This window comes from Gymnoscopelus microlampas (assembly GCF_963454915.1).
Source record: "Gymnoscopelus microlampas genome assembly, chromosome: 1".
NCBI lineage: Eukaryota > Metazoa > Chordata > Actinopteri > Myctophiformes > Myctophidae > Gymnoscopelus > Gymnoscopelus microlampas.
The window spans coordinates 13,146,400-13,171,191 of NC_139962.1; the positions used below are offsets into that span (position 1 = coordinate 13,146,400).

Consider the following 24,792-nt stretch of genomic DNA (forward strand, 5'->3'; position numbering starts at 1 on the left):
GAGTCTCTCTCAGAGAAAATAGCACAGTGGATAACTCCAGCTTCCCACAGCCTCACTTGGTATTCCATGGAGCTCGTCTGTCCTCCTGGACTATAAATATGCATGAGGATGGCTAGGATGCTGTTTGGAATGTTTGGCCGAGTGTGTGTGTGTGTGTGTGTGTGTGTGTGTGTGTGTGTTTGTGTGTACACATAGGGTTTGCGCGCATGCAAATTATGTATTTTTGAATTTATTGTTTCCAAAATAGTTTTGATAATGTGGAAAACATCAACATATATTTGTGTGTCTGTATACAGTACATACACACACACACACACACACACACACACACACACACACACACACACACACACACACACACACACACACACACACACACACACACACACACACACGTGTACATATCTCGATTTTGGCTCTGTTGTGATTCAAATTTCGGGTCGATCATGAATTTTGACTGAGTCCAGAGATAATGTGTTGTCATTTGTGTGAGTTTTGTACAAAATCTGTATGAGTTTTAGCAAAAAGTATGTATACATTTATAAAATAGAACTACTTTATTAATCCCTGAAGGGAAATTAACTCGCCAGAGTAAAACATCGTCTATAGCCGACCTTGCCAGCGATTCCGAGCGTTTTCGCTGACCTTTTGAAAAATCATAGAATATTGTTCTTCACAACGATCCATCCACCGATCGATTTAACCCATTAAGACCTGAGGTGATTCTTTAAAAAAATCTAAATCCTAACAACAGTTTTTGGAAAAAAAAATAAAAAATTCAAGATTTTTCAAAAATAGCAGATCTACAAGCTCATAGCGCGGCACTTTTACTTTTGGCACTTTAAGTACGTTTTGATACCAATACTTTTGTACTTTTACTCAAGTAAATTCTGAATTCCAGACTTTTACTTGTAACAGAGTACTTTTACATTGCAGTATTGTTACTTTTACTTAAATAAAACATTTCAGTTATTTTTCCACCACTGCGTGGGTGTTTGTTTACGCATACTTTACTGTGTACAGTCAGGGTTTGGGTAGTGTGTGTGTGTGTGTGTGTGTGTCTGTACCCGGGGCCATCTGCTGGGGTCTTGCAGTTCCGTGACTGGGGTCAGGTGCAGCCAGAGGAATCTGAAATGCCATGGCTGGCTGCCTCTGGCAGCGCCGCTGGCCGTAGCTGGTTGACTCTTGATTTAGCATGGTTGATCAGGTTGTTGAATCCAGGGCATGTCAGCTGGGAGAGGAGCTGGAGAAGCAGTGAGACAGACAGGCAGAGTTGCAGATCCAATAGATGGGAACAGACAAGGCAACCTGATGGAATCACCGGTGAACACGCCGTCATGATGGGCCGGGTTCAAATCCAGAACAAGTCCGATGTCGCAACGTATCCCCTCCACCACCTTTTTGTCTCTCTGTCTGTCCACAGTGCTGTGTAAACATTTGACAAACATCACACTAACTTCCTAAGTACATACATGCTCTTGAACATTGGTTCTTAAAGTGGGGTCCGGGGACCCCCAGGGGTACTTGAGGGGGTTCCAGGGGGTCCCCAGCTAAATGATGGATAGGAACCAAATGGACCCTTATGGGTCTGTAACTCTGAGAGTGTACAAATGGAACCAAATGGACCCTAACGGGTCCATTTGGTTCCATTTGTACACTCTCAGAGTTACATTAACATTGATTTTACAATATGAATTGGGGTCCCAGAGATAGAAATGCCATTAAATGGGGGTCCGTAGCCCTAATACATGTCAAACTGGGGGTCCTTGAAATTAAAATGGTTGAGAATCACTGCTAGAGAGCCGTAAAAATCTTCTCTTATGGGGATCCCTGGCTTATCTTTTCAAATGGGGGTCCGCGGGCTAATAAGTGTCAATTTGGGGGTCCTTGACAAGAAAAAGTTTGAGAACCACTGCTCTTGAATATGTGTTTGTTTCTCTTGATTAGAAGTGTTTGGTTGTGGGGAAATTAAAATTACAAATTTTTTGGCTTTTATGTCGTTCGTATAGGATGGTAGTCTGACAGGAAATGGGGAGAGAGATGGGGAGTGACATGCAGCAAAGGCCGCCGGGATCGGGACTCGAACCCGCGACGCGCTGGCAGGCTACTTTTGGAGCTATAGGTGCCTGGACCGCTATGCCAGCGGTCCAGGCCAGGTTGTGGGGAAATTGAACTGCTCCATGTATATTTACTGGTTCAGAACCTAAGTCAAATTTTGGTTTCCAGATTCCCCAAATATATTTTGGGTTCATGTGCTAAATGTGTTGTTTCTGTATGAGGAATGCTCCGTAACCTCAGAGAAAGAGATATCTTTCACTGCAAACTGCATCGCTGACCTCTTGCGCTCTTGACGGTGTTTTGTCCTCTCTCTCTGCCTTGCAGTTACTTTGAGCTGGAGAGCAGCGGAGTGAGAGAGGAGATCCGCTACCACTACCGCTTCAAAGGCAAGCCTCGCTCCGAATCCTTCCCCTATCGCCTCGCCGATGGCCAGTGGCATAAGATCGCCCTCACCATCAGCGCCTCCCACCTACTACTGCACGTCGACTGCAACAGGTAACATGCCTAAACACGTCTTGCACGTGTATGCACCCAAACATGTTGTACAGTGACAACAAATACAGCAAAGGAGTGGGGACTAAATGATTATATCATATACATAAGGCTTTGTTCAGACTGCAGACGAATCCAATTTGCTTCTCAAATACGATCTTTAGGACTGACTGCCCACACCGATCAGAATCCACTTGTATTCAGCTAGCTGATCTACAAGCTCACAACGCAATGTGCCACGTTTTGAGCTTGTACAGTAGATGGGCTATTTTCATTGAGAGACACCATCATTTGAGAAAGTATAATTCAGGCTTCAGTGTCCGAGTGTCCAGCTGGCCTCACACTACAGGATAATCGGGGTGATTTTGGGGCGGAAACTACCCTCCCGAGTATCGGGGGAGGGAGGGGGGGTTCCGTACCCCAGCCCAAATCAGGAGCAAGTGTTGGGCATGATTATCCTCTAGTGTGAGCGGTTCAAGGATCCAATCCGGTTGCTCACAGGACATTTGGGCCGTCCCGACAATTTTCACACATGTTTGATATTTATCTGGCTCTCTCTACTGTCGTGCCCGTGCTGTGGAACGGCACGGGCACGGCGGGAGTCTTAACGCGACCGAGAAAAAGACATGTCTACAAATGATGACAGATGTGAAGTAGACTTTTGGCACGGAGACCGGTCCAAACAAGCTGTGGTGCGTTGGACAGCTGAGGCTTGTAGATATGTGGCAAGAACACTGTCTATAACGTGTCTTCTCAGACATATCACGACCACTCGTAACCACAGCAAATGAATCCAGCTCTGCTCATTACTTACATCTGATGGTCAGCTGCTGCCACTGCTTCTGTATGTAATCACGTGAGATTGAATGACGTGAGGTGCTCGCTGTGTTCAGGCAGCCCTGATAATCTGAATAGAAGTAGTGTGTGATGCCTCATTGGTTTAAAATCTTGTAGTGTGTGCGTGTTATAAGATAAACTGATGAGAGAAAAAGAGTATCCTGTGTGTATCTAGTGTGTGATGCTACCAGATTTCAAAATCGTTTAAAAATAAAAATCGTCCAGCATTAGACATTTGTTTGGAAATCACATTTGAATTGCATTTCAAACCACACCTAGGGATGTGGTTCAAATCTGATTGACAAAAATCAGTGTTCATTCATACGTGATACAACCAAACTAATTATAATCTGTACAGGCCAAAAATTGGATTTGGGCATCCAGTCAGTGTTCATTTTGTTGACTAAGACTAAAAGACTAAGGTTTAGTTGACAAAGACTAAGACTAAGGCTAAACAATTTCAGAAGACTAAAATGGGACTAAGACTAAATGGTGTGACTAAGACTACATCAACATTTGCTGTCAAAATGAACACTGCTTCCAGTCTGAACATAACTGAACATTATGCACAATCACTCACATATGATTGCATGCACACACATAATGTGTGCATGCACGTTCGTGCAGAATACACGCATGTCCACGGTTTGTGCATGTACACATGCTTACACAAGTGCACCCATATAAAGGCACACACGTGCACACACACATACCGCAGGTCACACGCTCACAGAATGGAACTCTCAGACATGCTGAAATGTGTCGGCATTTGCGACAAGGCTCATTTTCTTTTCACTGAGCTTGAGTGAGCGTTGTTGGGATATGACACGGCTAATGAGCTGTCTGTATTTATCAGGGTAAATATTTGTTCACACCTGTCTCACTGTGGCTAACAGGCTGTGGACAGATTGAGGACAATGCGACGGCACACACATTCAGTACACACACATTCGTGCACTCGTTCTCACGCTGACACACACACAAACACACGCACACACACATGCGCGCAAGCACGCACACACACACACACACACACACACACACACACACACACACACACACACACACGTAAACATGCAAAAGTATGATTTATGTTATACACACATGCACATACATGCTTGAATATGCACCGTAAAATTCTTTAAGTTAATTTATCTAAGTGTAACTCAGAGAGTGTACAAATGTAATCTCTCGCAGTCAGATGATCACAGATCTTTGCCTACTGATAGGTCTGGTGACACCTAAATTCAAACTGGGTGGAAACAGTTCAGACATTTTGAAGTGCGTGGTGATATTTATAGGTTATTAATTTCATCATGCGTCTCGCTAGCCAATCACAGTACTGAGCAAAGGGTGTGAATAGAGTCAGCCAATCACAGTACAGCGAAAGACACATTTTCACGACGGTCTTTTCACGACGGTCCCAAACCCACTTATAGGAGCGGCTACACCGCTCAAAAAAAAACTGCCTCACAGAACCAATGCAAAGACCTTGGGGCGGTCCTTCATATTGAGACCGTATCAGGGTTCGTTTTCAAAGCAGTGGGCATAGGTTTGCGACCGACGGAATTCTCCGGTGTCCAAGAAGCCCATTCACTGAATTTAGATTTCCCCAGACGTGTCAGTAGGCGGAGGTCTCTGATCGTTAGGCTACGCGAGACTAGTACACATGTAACCTTGTAACAAACAATATTACATTTGTACACATTCACTGTGTACACATGGATATGTGGACTCATTCTAACGCACGCACACAGGAACAAACACACACACACACACACACACACACACACACACACACACACACACACACACACGCACATGCACATGCACATGCACACGCGCACACACACACAAGCGCTGCCTGTTTCTGCTCCAGAGGTCCGTAATGAAGTGAAAGGTAACAATGATATAATCACTGCATCGATCGGGCCGTGAAGGACCTCTCTGAATGAGCCACTCAGTCAGAGCTGATCTATAGAGACTCACTCCAGCCGTGACACAGTCCCTCCCCAGAGTTAGTTAGCTTTGTTAGCCGTCAAGACGATGACGCCCAACCCCAAACACCAGCCCCCACACCAGCCCCCCACCTTAATCCATTTAGACCGGGAACGCATCTGTGTGTCATTTTTTAGATTTCTTTGGCTATTAAAAAATAGCTGATATACAAGCTCGTAGCACGGCACCGAGTGCCGCGCTACGAGCTTGTAGATCTGCTATTTTTGGAAAAGAATCGTGAAAATGTGTGCAAATCTTTGAATATATGTATACATTTTTAACCACATTTTTGAATCTGGGGGGTCCCTGGAACAAAATATTTTGAGATGGGGGCCCGCGGCCAAATACATACAATTTTGGGGGTCCTTGACATGAAAAAGTTTGAGAACCACTGATATAAAAACATACGTTTAAAAAAAAAAACTGTTAGTATTTAGAAGACATTTAGAATCCCCAGAAGTAATCGCTTTAAAAACGGATATATATTCAAAAGATTTGCACAAACTTTCACGATTTAAAAAAGAAATAGCAGATCTACAAGCTCATAGTGCGCCATGAACTTGTATATCTGCTATTTTTGAATAGCCCAAAGAAATCTTAAAATGACACAAACGATGCTTTCCCGGTCTTAATGGGTTAATACCGCTGCTTGACGGAGACATGCTGATCAGTGTGTGGAAGTCAGGCATAGCTAATGTGCCGCCAAACCTCTCCCGCCATACAACGTATTGGAGAGAGCGTGTCGTATCGACCCCAGCGAGAGACCTATTATTTCCTGTTATAGGATGTCAGGCCTGTCCCGTTTGCCTTTCATCGCAGAGGCAGGATTTGTCTCTCACCCGTCCACTACAGGAGATGTCCTGTGTGATGTAACGCTTAAGGAAACCGCAAAGCAAAACGGTCACCATGGATTCATTTCACCTCATGTGACAGTGAGGATAGAGCCGATAATCACGTTTTTTTAATGAATGGGGTTTTCTTGTGATGACGTACTCAGTGAAATCTTCAGTGTCATTTTTTGATTTTAGCTAAAAAACATTATTTTACACTTTGGCTATTCAAAAATAGCAGATATACAAGCTCATAGCGCGGCACCGAGTGCCGCGCTACGAGCTTGTAGATCTGCTATTTTTTTTAAATGGAGAAAATGTGTGTAAATCTTTGAATGTGTATATATTTTTAAGCGAACATTTCTAACTCAAATCTTTGCTTCTGGGGGGTCCCTGGAACAACATATTTTGAGATGGGGGTCCGTGGCCAAATACATATAATTTTGGGGGTCCTTGACATGAAAAAGATTGAATACCACTGATATAGAAACATACGTTTTTCAGAATACTGTTGAGATTTAGGAGACATGTAGAATCGGCTTCAGGTCTCAATGGGTTAATGAATGGGGTTTTCTTGTGATGTACTCAGTGAAATCTTCAGTGTTCATTTAACTCGGAGTGTACAAATGTTTCGGGTCCATTAATACAGTTTTTACACTCTTTGAAATTACAAATGAATATATGAACACTGAGTATTGGCAGAAACACAAACTGTCTTGTTCATAATAACTACTGGTAGATTTGATTTACAGTAAGGTATAATATCATCCTTTTACCATCAATACACACTTCTGGAAGGACGGATGGATCGGTATTCCATTGTTAAAGGTACTGTAATTGTACAGTACCTTTAACAATGGAATACCGATCCATACCCAACCAACCAACAAGGCAGCTCTGAGGAAACTATAACCGTTTTCAATCAAAGTGTTTGCAAGACCGCAAGCATTCCGTTTAAGCCCTGAACTGGAAAATAGCTGATCCCTTAAATAAATAGGATTTCATGTTGTCTTCAAAATACTGTGCAGTAGTAGGCAGGCCTTACGTAAAAGGTTATAGTCTGCAGCCACATACTGTACTGTAAATGCTGCCTCATGGCTACAAGCCTAAATTCCATGGATTGCTGGAGCTTTCATGCGAAACTATGATATGTAAGATGGTATATAAAAATACATTAATAAATGCATTTTGTAACTATTTTGGACTCCTATTTTTCCCCTTTCATAAAATGCAACTCAGCTCAACTTTATTTATATAGCCCTCAACGACATGAACCCTAGTGTCCCTACTCCGGGGTGAACATTTGCCATAAATGGCTGATCTACAAGCTCACAACGTATCCTGACCCCTTATAAGCTTGTAGATGACTATTTTTGCCAAAGGGATCTGGTGTGAGGGGGAAAAAAGGATTGGCTGTTGTATAGATCCCGGCAGGGGACCCTGGTCAACTAAGCATAGGGTTTAATGATTCACTTAAACCAAATCACACTCTCAAAAGTAACAGGAAACAGTAACAGGAAAACAACATTAAGGAACCTCTGGAATGATCACAAATGTGGGGACCCCCTCGCAAGGTGGACAAGCATGCAATAGCATAGGTACCAATACTGTACACAACAAATCATACACAATAGTATTAGTATTATTGATAATAAATAAATAAAAACACAATCGGGGCTATCTTGGAGCTCATTTGAGGACACACAGCCATGGCCAATAGTCAAAGTAAAATGAAGAGATTTTACTGTGTAGCTGCACTAGGAAAGTGCCAGCAAAGCAGATTTGCATTTACTTTGAGAATGCATCAAAGTACGCGGACTTCACAGTGGGTGGCCTGGGCCTTGTGCATCTGCCAGTCTTAACAACTTAATGCACAACTTGTCCGGTATTAACCGTTACATCATCTTCAGACCGTTCACCCACAAGGCTTTATTTTTTTGCTCGCCAGCAGTATGGTATGTTTTCATCTTGAACTCTACTGCTAATACCAGTTTTGTATAAACGGTATGTTGCATTAAGAATCTGCTGAGAGAGTCATATTATCATGACACTATCACAACTGCAATTTGATTCATCCTAAATAATGCCAGCGTTCTCATTCTCTTTGATATTGTGTGATGATTGCACAGTAGGCTGAGAAGCCTTATTAAGGAAAAAAGTCCTCTCATCCAAAGTGGGAGTGAACATCTATTAACACAAGAGGCTATTCAGATGGCTTAGAAGTTAACTCTCTGACTGGAGAGAAATTGGCTTTGATGACAAAACTCGAGAACACAAAAAGCAGGAGATTAACTGGAAACACACACACACACACACACACACACACACACACACACACACACACACACACACACACACACACACACACACACACACACACACACACACACACACACACACACACACACACACACACACACACACACACACACACACACTTGTGTGAGCGATTTCAATTTCACGTTATTGCTAACTTGATAAGATTTCTGCTAAAGGATTGATTTCCCCACAGGCAGTTTGGGAATGCCCCTTTAGGCTTGCTATTACATCTGTACAGTTAACAGCACTATTGATTGAACTTATTAGCAAATGGCAAATACAGTATGCGACGCTGCAGTGGCGAGCTTGAGGCAGACTCTTGCTGTGTACTATTTTTTTCCCAACTACCTGGTTATCTTTAACATTTTTGCTGTTTCTTATGTTACTATATCAGTGGTGCTCAAACTTTTTCATGTCAAGGACCCCCAAAATTATATGTATTTGGCCGCCGACCCCATCTCAAAATGTTTTGTTCCAGGGACCCCCCAGAAGCAAAGAATAGAGTTAAAAATGTTCTCTTTAAACAATATATATTCAAAGATTTGCACACATTTTCATGATTTTTCAAAAATAGCAGATCTACAAGCTCATAGCGGGGCACTCAGTGCCGCGCTATGAGCTTGTATATCTGCTATTTTTGAATAGCCAAAGTGTAAAATAATGCTTTCTTAGCTCAAATCAAAAAGTGACACTGATGCGTTTCCAAGTCTTAATGGGTTAACTATTCTCTTTGTTCCCTCAGCTTCAGATTGGGGTTGCGGTCTGGGTTATGGGGAACATAGGGCTGAGAGAACATAGACATGCTCCCATCAAGAAAGCTACTGGTGGTACAGCCATGGAATTAGCTGGACACCTTCATGCGCCTCAGAGGATGAACCCTAACCATATTGTGTGTGAATACATGAGCTTCCCTTCCTCTAGTGCCAGCCTCAGGCCAAATTGTCAACTTTGCCACAAGATATCCCATGAACCAGTGAATGAAATATGGATGGCAATGTTCTGACTGGGTTGACTGATAAACATGCCACATTACATTTCATTCGGCCTTCCATTTGCTCCTATTGAAATTAAATGACTTGCGGTAATACAGTAGTCACCAAACGGACACACGTTCTACTTTGTATCCCCAATGTTGACATTAAATTAGGTAAACATTCTATTCATCGGTGATAATTATTTTACATTCAGGCAAGAAAATGGAAATGATCTTCCCTGCTGTAGGCCATCAATTTCCGCTCGTTATCCATTTGATTGAGTCAGCTTGACCTTGGATTGAAAAGAGATGGATCTTACGTGCATTTCTCAGGTAGTGAATGGGGATGATTGGCACATCATTCGTTACACACATAACGCCATTGATTAGGAATGTCACTAAGGTGCAATGCACTGTGATATAATGAATGGTTTCTATGCAGTACATTATATTATTGAAGAAGCTTACTCTGTGTGTGTGTGTGCGTGTGCGTGTGCGTGCCCACGCGTGTGTCTGTCTGTCCTTCTAGTATCTCGAGAACCCTCGGGCCGATCGACTTCACTTCCCTGGTGGGAAGTCGGTTGGATCAGCAGTTCTCCAAAAATAATACTGTATAAATCCACAAATTGTGGAGATCCCTGGTGTGATCAATATGATGTCATAGTACTGATGTCATTGACTAGTCTTACTATGACAGTACTGTGCTGTACTCTGGCAACGGGTACAATGGGTATTGCATAACCGAAAGGGCATACTTTCTGACAGGCATCGGCACTAGGTTTTTCTTTACGGGATTGAATTTGAAATATGCAGAAATGTACTGTAATGACATCAACAAACCACGGACTGTAACCACGTATTGACATCAACGAAACGCCTTAACCCATTAAGGTCTGGAACACATATGTCACTTTTTGATTCGAGCTAAAAAAAGCATTATTTTACACTTTGGCTATTCAAAAATAGCAGATATACAAGCTCGTAGCGCGGCACCGAGTGCCGCGCTACGAGCTTGTAGATCTGCTATTTTTGAAAAATAGTGAAAATGTGTGTAAATCTTTGAATATGTATTATTTTAAAGCGAACATTTTTAACTCAAATCTTTGCTTCTGGGGGGTCCCTGGAACAAAATATTTTGAGATGGGGGTCGGCGGCCAAATGCATATCATTTTGCGGGTCGTTGACATGAAAAAGTTTTAAAACCACTGATATAGAAACATACGTTTTTTTTATTTTTTTCACAAGACATTTGTAGAATCGGCTTCAGGTCTTAAAGGGTTCAAATGCCATCTGACACTGGTGGCATGGTTTTGAGATGTGCTACGACGGTATGTTGCTGGATTCTAATCCATCAATTTGAATGACTTGATCCATTTGGATGTCCTTGTCACGTCTGGCTTTATTCTCTGATGCTAATAGATACAAGAACCAGATCCTATGGCTTTCTGTGGGGCAACAGTGTCAGCACGTGTATCTGTCATTCATCCTGACAGTATCTCCACGTAAAGGGCTGTTTTCTCTGGGTAAAGATTTGAATTGACTTGAGTTTGCAAGTGAAATGTGTTCGCACGGGAGTGCACATTTACAGCAGGTTTACTGGTCTGGATATCTCGTTGTTTTCATAATCAGAACATCCCCGGCTCATTTTCTAGCCGGAGACCTGTGGCGCATGTCTTTTCTCCTCTCTGTCCTTGGTTTCTTGTCTCTCTGTTGTATAAATGAAAACAAACACTGCCTCAAAAAATATTCTTTAACCCATTAAGGCCTGAGGTTCCGATTCTACAAAATGTCTTCTAAATCCTAACAGTTTTTTGAAGAAAAAAAACGTGTGTTGCTTTATCAGTGGTTCTCAAACTTTTTCATGTCAAGGACCCCAAAATGTATATGTATTTGGCCGCGGACCCCCATCTCAAAATATGTTGTTACAGGGACCCCCAGAAGCAAAGATTTGAGTTACAAATGTTCGCTTTAAAACGTATATTTTTTTGCACACATTTTCTCGATTTTTCAAAAATAGCAGATCTACAAGCTCGTAGCGCGGCACTCGGTGCCGCGCTATGAGCTTGTAGATCTGCTATTTTTGAATAGCCAAAGTGTAAAATCAAATATAAAACTGACACGGATGCGTTCCAGGTCTCAATAGGTTAAATAAATAAATAAATAAGTGAGTCTTCAATACCAACATATTTGTTCTCGTCCAAGAACGATCGATCGCCTGGCAAAGAATACATCATCTCAGACGTAGTGACACATGGGTACATTTTAAATCGAATGCAGATCGGGATGCTGCCGTCAGCTGGGATGAAGATTTTAAAAATCAATGTGGATAACAGGCTGAGTGAATAAAGACTGAAAATAACCCAAGTAATGAAAATGCTGTTTTCAAACCCAGTTGGAATAAATTGCCAAAACACTGGCAACTAGGAAACTAGGAAGCGAGAGCACATTACCTGGGTTCTGGCCCGACTGCACTGGCTACCAGTTGTTCTCGTCCAAGATCGATCGCATTGTGTTGAGGTGTCCAGGCACCCTAGGCTGCAATGCCAGTCTGACAGCGTGTCGCGGGTTCGAGTCCCGATCCCGACGACCTTTTGCTGCGTGTCACTCACTCCCCATCTCTCTCTCCCCATTTCCTGGCAGTCTACTGTCCTATCATTAAAGGCATAAAAGCCCCAAAAACAAATATTTAAGAAACATCGTATTGATTTAAAAATGTTACTTTTTGTTTTTAACACATTGAGAGCCAGAGGTTTTTTTAAAACAGGGTACAGCCAGTGCCAGCGTTTTTAACACTTTTTTTTACCTTTTCAAGTAGTCACAAAATATTTTCCGTGATCACCGTCCTCATGGTGATCCCCTCACTCATTACATACACAGGGGTTTCGTAGAATCAAAAAAAAAGAAGAAAAAAAAAACATTCGGTAATCCGTTCCATAGTTGCAGCCAGTTGAAAATCGCCAAAAATACATAGTAAAAAAAAAAGTACACAGGAGCCGAGATACAGGCTTTTTAAGTAATACGTTAACCAGGAAGTGGATAGGAGTCTAAATATTCGAAAAATGACATCTCCTGGTGCTGTGAAGAAAACATTTTTTTTTTGCCCGTTCCCCCAACATGCCTTACAACTAAAGGTGACCGGGCCGTTTCTGTTATTGCCCCCACACACTCTGGAACAATCTTCCACTGCACATTAAGTCCAGCTCCACCATTGAAAGGTTTAAATCCACCCTAAAAACACACCTCTTCTCCATTACCTTCAGCTCAGTCTGAGGGCAATTAACTTATGGCCTACTCTGGTCATGGAATGTAGTTTTTGTAATTATTTTATGTTCTTTTAATTATGCTGTATTTGTACGAGGTATTGCTTTTATGTTTCTTTTACTATGTTGTATTTTATGAGGTTGTTATGATGCGTGTTATTGTGAATGGAAAGCACTTTGGGTCAACTTCTGTTGTTTTTAAATGTACTATACAAATAAAGGTGACCTGACAAGAAATGGACAGAGCATTACACTCTAGAGAGCGTGGGTCTTCAACAGGGGGTCTGGGACTCCTAGGGGGTCCTCAGAGTTACGACAGGGTGGTCGTCCAATTTTTGTGTGATAGGAACACCCCTCCCCCCATATTATTAGCAAAGATGTGTAAACAAACAAATGTATACAGTATATGTAGTGGGGTTCCCTGCTTCGTCTCTCTCAGCTAAGGGGTCTTTTGTCTGATAGAACATTGAAGACCCCTGCACTAGAGTGTAAAGATGCAATGCAATTCTGCAATCTTAATCAGACATACGATATTAAAAAGGCTACACATATACAACAATTTATGTAAACCGTATACAAATCTCAGCAGTATCTTATACAGGGTTACATGAGGAAAAAAAGGAACAGGAATGACAGCACTGTAAGCCTAGATGTACAGAGGATAAACCCTTAGGTCTTTAGCTTACACTTTAGAGTGTCATGAGGATCCTAAAGGAGACTTTATGCTTTGTCTCATATGTGGTTGATATTCTGAGATGTACTTAAGAGCTTGTCCAAGGCAAGCCTTAAAAGTAATCTGAAAAAAAATGGGATTCAAAATGAACAGTTAATCACTTTAGAGAAGGCAGAATAGGCGTAATAAAAGAGCGTAATGTGTGTTTTGTCTTCATTAAAAAAACTGCCAGCAAAACTCTGCACAATCTGGCGTGATACAATATCGCGCCAATTGAGACAGAGAAAGGCATTATAGTTGTCAGGGCAAGATGATGTAAAAGCCTGCTTTAAGTCTCTTGATAATGTTTAAAGAAAGCACAGTCTAATCTTACCTTGTTCCCTAAGTTGGTAAAAAGCATGTCTCGGATGTCTTTTTAACTCTATATTACTCATGGTTTAAAAATGGATCAAGCCTAAATTGCGGGCATGTTATTATAGGATCAAGAGAGAACCGAATTTGTATGAAAATGAGTGGAGTTAACCCATTAAGACCTGGAACTGTGTCATTTTTAGATTTGAGCTAAAAAGCATTATTTTACACTTTGAGCTATTCAAAAATAGCAGATATACAAGCTCATAGCGCGGCACCGAGTGCCGCGCTACGAGCTTGTAGATCTGCTATTTTTGAAAAATCGTGAAAATGTGTGCAAATCTTTGAATATATATATATTTTTAAAGCGAACATTTTTAACTCAAATCGTTGCTTCTGGGGGGTCCCTGGAACAAATTATTTTTATGGGGGTCTGCGGCCAAATACATATAATTTTGGGGGTCCTTGACATGAAAAAGATTGAGCACCACTGATATAGAAACATACGTTTTTCAGAAAACTGTTGAGATTTAGGAGACATGTATAATCGGCTTCAGGTCTCAATGGGTTAAATGAACACGACGGTTGCACTGAGTGATGATCTCTCTCCCTGGCACTAGCATTGCAACTCCCAGCCCAGGCAAGGTCAGTCAGCCATAATTGCAGCATGTAATTGCAATTGCCAAAATTTTCATAATTGAAAATGTGGCATTCATCTTGTGGAGCAAACCACCCCCCACACACACACACCTCCCCCCCCCCCCCCCCCCCCCCCACCCCCGCTTTATCGTCATCCATCTTCCACAGGCTCTGACTCTGTATTTTCAGTCGGCGCCAAGCTAATCGGTGTAATGATATTGGCTCTGCCTGTCACGCACTGCGTGACAAGGCTGGTGGTACGTCGTCCTCTGTTTTTTTCCAGAAGGTCGCGTAGCACATTTAGCCCCCCCCCCCCCCCCCCCTTTAGAGTTTTGGCTGTCGGTAGGCTTTTTTCCCGGAGGGCTGAGGTGTTTTCGTTTTCCATTTTTCAGTACCAACGCCAGGTTCTTCCCAACACCCCCCTTAGCGTTTCTCCCCCTGCACCTCACAGCCCCTCAGTACCACTGCCAGGTCCTTCACCACACCCCTCGGCGTTTCTCTCCTATACTTCCACTCCTCAGTACCACTGCCAGGTTTAGGGCTACCACCCGTCCTTTAAAATACGGAATCAATTTTAGATTTCATAGATTGCTTTTTTTTTATTTTATTGATTCTATGCATTTCAGGGGTTTGGGGGGCTGGCCCCCCAATTAGCTTTTTTATACATTTCATAGATTTCTTAACCCGTCCCATTGAGACCTGAGGCCGATTCTACAAAATGTCTTCTAAATCCTAACTGTTTTTTTGAAAAACCTTATGTTGCTATGTCAGTGGTTCTCAAACTTTTTCATGTCAAGGACCCCAAAATGTATATGTATTTGGCCGCGGACCCCCATCTCAAAATATGTTGTTCCAGGGACCCCCAGAAGCAAAGACTTGCACATATTTTCACGATAAAAAAATAAATAGCAGATCTACAAGCTCATAGCGCGGCACTCGGTGCCGCGCTATGAGCTTGTATATCTGCTATTTTTGAAGAGCCAATGTGTAAAATAATGCTTTTTAGCTCAAGTCTAAAAGTGACACAGATGCGTTCCAGGTCTTAATGGGTAAAAAAAAAAAAGGTTTGGCGGACTGACTCCCCAAATTTTTCGCCGTAATAAGTGTCCCTTACTTCATTTTCTGAAAGGTGGCAACCCTAGCCGGGTCCTTCACGAAGCCCCTTACTGTTTCTCCCCTGCCCCTCAGACCGGTCATGGGGTTGCATTGCATGTGGAATCTTTAGATGTGATATGAAAGCTAGCCTTCAAGCAGGGCTGTTGTCCCCTCCCCCTCCCCTCCCCCCTCCACATGTGTACCTCTGTTTTCTTCCGTTCCCACTTTCAGTTTCAATTTTCATTTTCCTGTGTCTGCTTGGCATGAGAGTTTATTGGTGCCTGCCTTCCGGGGGTTCTATACAGTAGCTTGACCCCCTGATAGAGGCAATGCACAAACTGCTGTCACATCTCTTGGTCTTTATTAAGTTATTTCTCATAGTTCTTCTACAGTATATTAGGTGTGTGTGTGTGTGTGTGTGTGTGTGTGTGTGTGTGTGTGTGTGTGTGTGTGTGTGTGTGTGTGTGTGTGTGTGTGTGTGTGTGTGTGTGTGTGTGTGTGTGTGTGTGTGTGTGTGTGTGTGCGCGCGCAGTATATACTATATGTGACATCTCTGATGGTTTGGTTGTTGACAATATTGCTGCACTCAAATTCATCTATAGACCCTCCTGAACAGCGTGGACAAAAACAAATACAATAAGAAGATGAATTATAGTTCTAGCAATAAAAACATAATTAAATGGCATCTGCACAATTGTGTGAAGCAATCCGGTAATTCCAGGCTACATTTCACTTAAATGTCAGAGCTTAAATCGGCACGTAAATATGAAATACATGTATTATTGTGCAACTGCAATCTGAAAGATGACCGGGTCCACCGGGACTTGGCCGAATGTGGCTAATACTAAGCTAATATCGTTGCACTTACCCTATGTTTGCAGCCGATCGCACAATTGTCTGTGCTCCATGACTTAGTAACGCGAGTCAGGTTAATATTCCTGGAATTTGCGTGTCATGTACATCCCAAATAAACAATTATTAACCACGTTATCATGTTATAATTACTATAATATTAGTACTCTTCTTCATGAGTTTTCGTAAAGGGGATCAGTTTCGATATTGCTGTTGGCTAGAAGAGCCCTTTCCCCCCAACATTGTCTCAGTCTTGACTATCTGTACTACTAAATTAAAGGAAAACTTGACATTCATGACAAAATAGGGACACCTTTTATTTGATTGTGGATTGAACCTATAGCGGTGTCCTATTCTGGAGTTAGCTGTAGATATGTGCGACTTTGTGTCCGTCCGTGTGTCTGTCTGCGTGTGTAACTGTGAGCAGCTAATCTCTGGCACCGCTGGAACACTCGGCGTGAAACTTTGCATTCATACTCCCAGTAGGCAATACTTTTTCAAATCGGCCTCATGGTGGCGTTATAACAGACTGCTACACGTTTTGGCCTACAACTCTTGGACCGTTGGTCAAAACATAATAATCTAGGATCACGATGCAAAACAAGATTTTCTGCCATTTTGCGTTTGAAAATCTACTATAGATTTGTCCAAAACTCATGCTAATTGGTACACGTTAACTCTGTGGTCATGTGATTAAGATGTATCTGTCAGACATTCAGATTGGCTACAATTGGCATTAAAAATGCTGCCGTTGCAGCCAATAGCAGTCGTTTCCGGTTGCTTTTCCGGACCGGAAGTTTAAAGATGGCGGATTTGAATTCGCAGAAAAAGTGGCTTCAAAACGGGTCTGTACTCTGTAGAAACCAATGGTGCTCCCTTCGTCCATATTTTCTACAGTCTATGGTAACACCACATACTGTATTCTGCTGTTGGTCACTGAGTACCAGTTTCAAGTTAATGCTTGCCAAGTGTAAGTTGACAAAAGCTGTAAGGGATGGGAGAGGGTTTCCTCATTCACCTTCCCCAACCTGAGTTTCCCAATCAGGGTTTGCACTCCAGCAGTCTTGGTATAGTCAGCATGATAAACAAAACAAAAAGTTAATAACAGACTGCAAAAGTTAAAAGGTTAAATAAGGCTATAGTACATCCCGTACTATAACAAAAGGACTTTGATGCTACGTATGAAACAAATCATAAAATGCTGGTTCCGGGGAGCTTGACTTCGCTTATTGCCCCAAGAATAATGGGAGAGAATGGACTGCTCATTAGTTGTACATGAGCATTGATTGATGTATGATTGATCATACAGTACAGCATCAGTGGATGCTAAGAATGAACAAATACTTGGTTTCATCTTCAGTTAGCAGAGCAGATGTTGGAACAGCATGAGGACATGGTAATGAAGAGGTGTTTACGTGGCCTGAATCAAGCATATGTTCAGCTAACAATGTAGTCAGATCTGCATTATTCATCTCATTTGGCTTATAACTCATCCGGGGGCCAGCTCTGCTGAAAAAAATGGTGATGGTGTACAAATGAAAGGTTTTATGTACAGAAGATTATAAGTTGTTAGTAGTTTAAATATGCCAGTGCGCTTTTACGCCTGCAACCAAATGTCTTAAAATGTCTGGAATTGTTTAAGTGGGGTTATTGTCTCCGCCAGGCCGAAAGGCATGGCGAGAGAGTATGTTTTCCACTCCGCCAGGCCGAATATTTGTAGGGAAATATTTCACTGAAGATGTGGCAAAAAGACGTTGGAGTGTTTGTGTTGTGAGGTTAGACTAGTTATTGACCAACAGCTGGATTCATTGTGTTCTTTGTTTAACAAGAGACACGGCAGATACAGTTATTTTGGTGAGTCCAGTTTCCATTCCTTATTGTAGCAGCTAAAATGGATGTGGATTGCGGCAATTGTGAAATGCTGTTCTTTGTTGCAGTGTAACCTTCTCAACACGTGCGTTTGTTTGAGTATATCCGTTGTCATGGCAACCTTGCTGCTGCGAAGGCCCCAGAACGTCTTTATTATTACATAATATGTAAACCTTTGTCAAAAACTTGTAAAAATCATTAGTTGTGAAAGCCCTACACACTTGTATCAAATTATAGAACTAGACATGCTCCCTCGCCATCTGAAAAGTCCTTAATGCAGCAAGCAGTTAAAGGTAGGGTAAGTGATTTGCGTTGGTTAAAATAAGTGTTAAATAGCTCTATATTCTGATAGTACTCATTGCTATAGAGTGTTTGTTCAGTATTAGGAGTCTCCTTGTCTCTCCACCTCTTTATTAAACAGAAAATGCATTTTCGTTTCAGTTTCTCAATCAGGATACAGATTAAACAAGTGAAATTGGAAGTGATGACACTAAGAAATGAGCATGCAAAATTGGAACTGGAACACTATACAAATTAAGCTGAAAAATGGGTACTTTCCCCTGATTGGCTGAGATTTTGACACCTACCGAAAAATGTATTTTCTGTTTATTAAAGAGCTGGAGAGACAGGGAGACAGCTGTTACTGAAAAAACACTCTATAGCAATGATTACTATCAGAATATAGTATTTTAACCTTTTAACAAAATATTTTTTGTTTTAACCAACAAATATCACTTACCCTACCTTTAACTAAAGCCTTCCATAATGTCACAATCTGGCCCTGGGCTGTCTGCCTCGGCCCCTGCCCTGTGTACTGTACTGTGCCCTTGCCCTGTGGTGTCTATGCCCAGTGTGTCTTCCTCCTGAGCTCCCCAGCCCCTCCCCTCTCCTCTTTGGACTCTGATTGCCTAGAGTGGACTCACCTGCGGGTGTCAGCCGTGCCTAGTTGGCTAACGAGGCCCAGAGACTATTTAATGCTGTGTGTGACCGCAATCTGTGCTGTCTCATTGTACTGTTGTTTGACCCTTCCGGGTTTCAGTGTGTGCTTGGGTTTAACTGTGTTTTTGTTAAGTATATGGGTCCTAAAACACCCAGGTTCCTGACACATAATCCATATGAAAAGTTTGTTTACGTTGGTTCGCCGTACATTTTCGATATAGGGCATCGCAGTTCCGCCCACTTCCTGGTGCCGGAAGTAAATACTCAATGCATTTTTCCCATTGACTTTTCCAAAAATATTTATGTCAATTAATTTAAGCCTAGAATCAAGCCATCCAGGATCCTGGTGAATCATGACCATAAAACCTTTTTTTCTATGATTTTTTTTATTTTATATTTTTTGATATGATATACTATATTTAATAAATACCCTTTGTTTTGCCGTTTTCAAAAAAAGTTTTTTCACAGAATCAAACGTTTTATGGTCATGATTCACCAGGATCCTGGATAGCTTGATTCTAGGCTTAAATTAAATGATATAAATATTTTTGGAAAAGTCAATGGGAAAAATGCATTGAGTATTTACTTCCGGCACCAGGAAGTGGGCGGGAACTGCGATGCCCTATATCGTGCAGCCTTAGTTGCTGCCTAATAATGCAAAGAACCATTCTCTCGGACAAGTAATGCATGTCAGGTGGGGACGGTGATACCGCTCCTGTTGGTACAACTCATTTGGTTCCGCAGGGGGAAAAAGCAAGCGTAATTTCCTTCTCAGTTGGTGAAACATTGTCTGTTTCATTACGTGTGCCACTAATGAGGAAGAGGCAACATCAGGAAGGAACTCTCTCCACCTTAAAGATCGCATAATGATCTGGCCCGCGCGTTGCCTTTGTGTCCAACACCCATAAAATGACATTCTGCTTTGCTCATTAAAGAAGCTAGTGAGACGGAAGGTATGCTTTTTCTTTCCCCCTCACCTGCTTAGCAGCTCATCAGCATGGCCAAAACTATCATTAGGATAGTAAGAGAAGAGGCCGTTCCACTGAAATGGAAGATTAGACAAATGGCAAGTCTGCAGTGATGCCAAACATAACCCAGTGATGCTCTATCTCTCTATTTCCACAGTCCTTCCCAGTTTATCCCACATACAAGTATAAAACCCCTCTCTGCATACTGTACACGCTTTCACATCCTGGAACGCATGTCTTAGAACATGTATATTGACATGCATGAGCTACTTAAAGTCATGACTTAGTCATGTGCCCCCCATGAGAGATGCAGCTGTAACGTTTTAATTTCCTGTGAAGGGCAGCGGTTGCGCTGGTGCTCAGCAGAGCAGCAAGCCTTCATTACTTCATTACCTGCTCATTGATGCCCGGGCTAAGAGCCCTCACGCTGTAGGAGGAATGATAATGAGTCTGAATCGGGTTAATAACCCAACATGATGTTGTCTGTAACCTTGGTAACAAGGCCCCTTGTCCTTGGAAAGCTATGTGTTCACAGGTTACAGTGACAACGTCTTGGGCTAAGTAAATCTTTTGTTTGCGTGGGTAGGGGGACTGTTGTCAGGGCTGCACATTTGCCGGCGAGCACAATGCAAGTGCTGGGGAAAAGAAATTACACATGGCCTTCAGATATCCAATCAATGTGACGGCTCTCGCTGAACACGGCACAATATAGATCAATGGGTGGCCGCAGTTCCAACACAGCAGCTGCATCTCCTGGTAATTACTCCCCTTGTTCTGTACAGTCTAATGAAGTAAAACTTTTAAATGTCAGTGAACGGTGGATTTAAAATTCCGTTCTGCAATTGATTTAGTGTTTAACCTATTAAGACCTGGAACGCATCTGTGTCACTTTAGATTTCTTTGGCTATTCAAAAATAGCAGATATACAAGCTCATAGCGCGGCACCGAGTGCCGCGCTATGAGCTTGTAGATCTGCTATTTTTGAAAAATCGTGAAAATTATTTTTTTATATTTTTTATATTTTTTTCCGAAAAATTGTTAGGATTTAGATTTTTTTAGACGCGGCCTCAGGTCTTAATGGGTTAATGTTCCGCACACAGGGCTTGGTTTCAGCAGACACAAGCCCCTCCCCCTGCCCAGAGGGATTATCGATGATGTGCTAGAGGAACACCTGTTTGACTGAAGCAACACTTAACTCCCATTATCGTCCCTGTCTGCCTATACAACCAATCCCCTGAATGATCTCGGGTGTGATTCGGGCGGGCTGTGCAAATCAAGATGTAATCGAATCTCGTCTTAATCGGCTTAGATCGTAAGCCCCCAGCCCCCCCCCCCTCCCCCCCCACACCCCATTCCTTCGGGGTCGCAGTCGCACATTTTGCGCAACGTGCCGGATACGCTCGATTCATTTCCTATGGAAGTCACGTGGTTTTCAAGCGTCCGGCGGGTCGCGGGCCCGCCCCTCCTCCCCCTCCCCCTCCCCCGCAGCACGTTGGAAAACGCTTGAAAAACCACGTGACTTACATAGGATTGAATTAAAATGGCCACCTCCCCGCTTCTCCCCCAACATATCCAGAGCACGTTGCCGCTTGAGAGAGAGAGGGAGAGAGAGAGAGAGAGAGAGAGCCTTAATTGCTCTCATTTTGAATACGTTTTTTTGTGCCATGAATAAAAATTATAATAAGAAAAAACTGACCGTTTACCCCATTAGACAAACATGGTGTCAGCGTGGTAGTTAGTTTGCCGCCCTGCATGGCCATGGCAGCAGTGGCGGTGGCGGCTGTGTGAGCAGCAGAATGTTGCAGTGTTTGACATTGTTTTAAGGTGTGTTAGTCCTCCTTTTATGGCCTGCTTGTGTCTTGGGTTTTCCGCGGTGTTGTGCCAGAATTGATGGAGTGTGTCATTAACCGCAGCCTCCCAGAACCCTGCTCACCATGGGGTTTTGCCCACCCCGTGCAGCCTGCAGCCCCAGCTTGGGCCCCTGGTGAGGGAAGAGAGAGATGAGGCCCCGAGGAGATCCCTGTAGTGAAGTGGCCCAGGGGACAGACACGCACACGCATACACACACACACACACGCGCGCACGCACACACACGCGCGCTTGCATGCGCGCACTAACCACACACACACACACACACACACACACACACACACACACACACACACACACACACACACACCCCAGCAGCCTCTCCATCTTGCCTGTATTCCCAGCTTGCCTATATCTGCAGCTACAGTGCTATCTTCTTATCAGTGAAAGGACAGGATCTTCTATCAGCGGGTAAGGTCATTGTTGAGGTGAAGTAATTAAAGATATCTCTGAGAGGGAGGAAGCCGCGCCAGGGGCTCCTGTGGGAATTAGTTGACAAAACCTATCTACATCTACATAGGTAAAGACCAAACCCACCTCTACCGCACAAAAGCCGGGGCGTAACAGGAATTTGGGTCATTTTATCCATTAAACATGATACATCTGCCATCTTTAATAGGATGTGCTCCACTTTCATGGAGGATTCTCTTCTGGTCGCATTCAGTGGACATGCTCCAGTTTATGTTATTTTATTTTTTTCTACTTTTGGGTTCAGTTGAGGTGTAGCATTGTTCAGCATTAACTGGAAAGCGGGAAGAACTAACTGGAATTGGTCACCATTTGGCAAAACTTGACTTTTTGCTCATATTTTGCCAATTGGTATTAATAGATTAACCCTAGCATCCCTATAGAGCTCAACAGTGAGATCCCGGAACTAAATATCCCATTCATGTCCTCCGTAGAGAATCCAGTGCAGACTTACCACAAGGGTCCTGGTTGTAAAACTATGCTTAAGGGCTTTTCCCACGGGGAGCGACTGACGTGCCTTGACATATTGGTCAGATCGACGTCGGTGGTGTGAGGGCCCGAACCTCTAGTCTAGTGTAACCAAATTTGCCCTATTTTTTTTGACAATTCTTCTTTTTCTCCCAATGTAGTCATTTTGTCAATTTCCGAATCCCCATGTGTTCTGTATTCTCCTAGTTTCACACTCCACTGAACAGGTGCCCTGACCAACCTGTAGGAGTCACTAGTCTCCACGGTGGGCAGGACCTTTACCCCTGTATTACCTGAGTGCCCCGCTGTGTTAAATTAACACTGGACAATTTTACTGTCTAGCCACAGGCCTGCTATCTCATGCATGATACTTAGACCTTTTTATACCAGCATGGCTGGCATAGCCTCAGTTTGAGTTGTGTGATTCATTCGCTGTAGCAGCGTGTGGGAGATTGACAGATGCCCTTTTGACAAGTACAGGCTATGGAGTGCTGCCAACGGCATCAAAGACTGGGTATAGAGTTAGTCGATAGGAGTGAAAAGAACAGCCTTGACAGACACTCAGCGAGGCTTCTTCACTCACAGCTGGAACCCACTCAAGAAATTTCTTGTTTTTACATTTGCCTTTGTAGAAAAAAAATAAGCCTGCAGAGATAACCTACATGATGTTGTGGAAATATGTTAACTAGGGCATTTCAAGGCAGTGTTTTTAGATGTAGTTAAAGTTTGGGTCTGCGTGTTCAGTATAATGTCATTATAAAGATGCCACATGCTGGGCTGCACATACAGTATGTACGCTGTGAAAAGTGTAAAAAGTCACACTGGAGTTAAATTGACGCTCAGGATTCTGCTGTACAAAAAGGCTCTTCCTTCCTCTCTCTGTAATGGAATTTGATTGTAGGAGCATGACAAAGGAACTGCTGAATGCCAATCCAACTGCAGTCCAACTGCACAGTAAAATCCTGAGTTTTAATTTACCTCTGAGAGTAAATGTAACAGGTGCATTTGGTTACTATCAGAGTTAAAGCAGCACTATGTAACTTTTTAAGAACTATATAGCGTACTATCCATAACATTATAAAGTAAAAATGTTATGCAATATCAAACATCTTTCCATAAATGTATAGACTCAGGGGGGTCCCTGCTAGGGGCTTTACTGTATTACTATGTGTAGGGGAGACAATGAGTTACGTCCGGGCATTCGAGCTCTAATGTTGTGTGAAAGGTGCTCTATAAATAGAGTTTGATTTGATTGGTGTCGCACAGGTTGAAAGGTCAAACACGCAAGAGAAGATTGCCTATTTATCGACTGTTTCACCTGGGGACCGCCCGCCCCTTACGTAAAGTACACAGTGTGAGTCACACACTGTGTGTGTGGCGAAAATTACAGACCTACAAGCTCACAACGAGCTTGTAGATCTGTGAATAATTCCAGCGCTGCCCCTACCTGCTTGAGATTGGCTGAATTCAGGATGGGGGCCGTCTCTTCCTACTCAATCACGCTGGTCACACCAAGGCAGAAATGCCAATCAATTTCAGTTTGTTACCCCCCACTTGAAATTCCATCTCCGCCCTTGAAAGAAACAACTCACCTTCTGTCATGTATAAACATGACCCACGTGTGTCTATGTAAAACTCATGACAAACGAGCAAACAGGCACAGGCATGGAGCTCACCAAAGCATCATTCACTGCTAGTTCCTGCAAAAGCCATGCCCCATTCAGACAAAATAGTCAAAGATAGAGTGTCACGTCACTAGCGTGACTGAGCAGAGAATCTTGAGTAATGAAGGCAAAGATGTTGGCTGCCATGTTATTTTTGTACGAAGTGGCCA

At 42.8% G+C, this 24,792-nt stretch overlaps 1 protein-coding gene across 1 annotated transcript in view; it reads left to right on the plus strand.

Annotated features, from left to right (window-relative positions):
* Positions 1–24,792, plus strand: part of LOC311049653 (protein kinase C-binding protein NELL1-like) — a 289,822-nt gene that overhangs the window by 46,303 nt on the left and 218,727 nt on the right. The window contains exon 4 of the mRNA XM_084063406.1: positions 2,383–2,553. Within this exon, the coding sequence (XP_083919532.1) occupies positions 2,383–2,553 (171 nt within the window). The remainder of the gene's footprint in view (positions 1–2,382; positions 2,554–24,792) is intronic.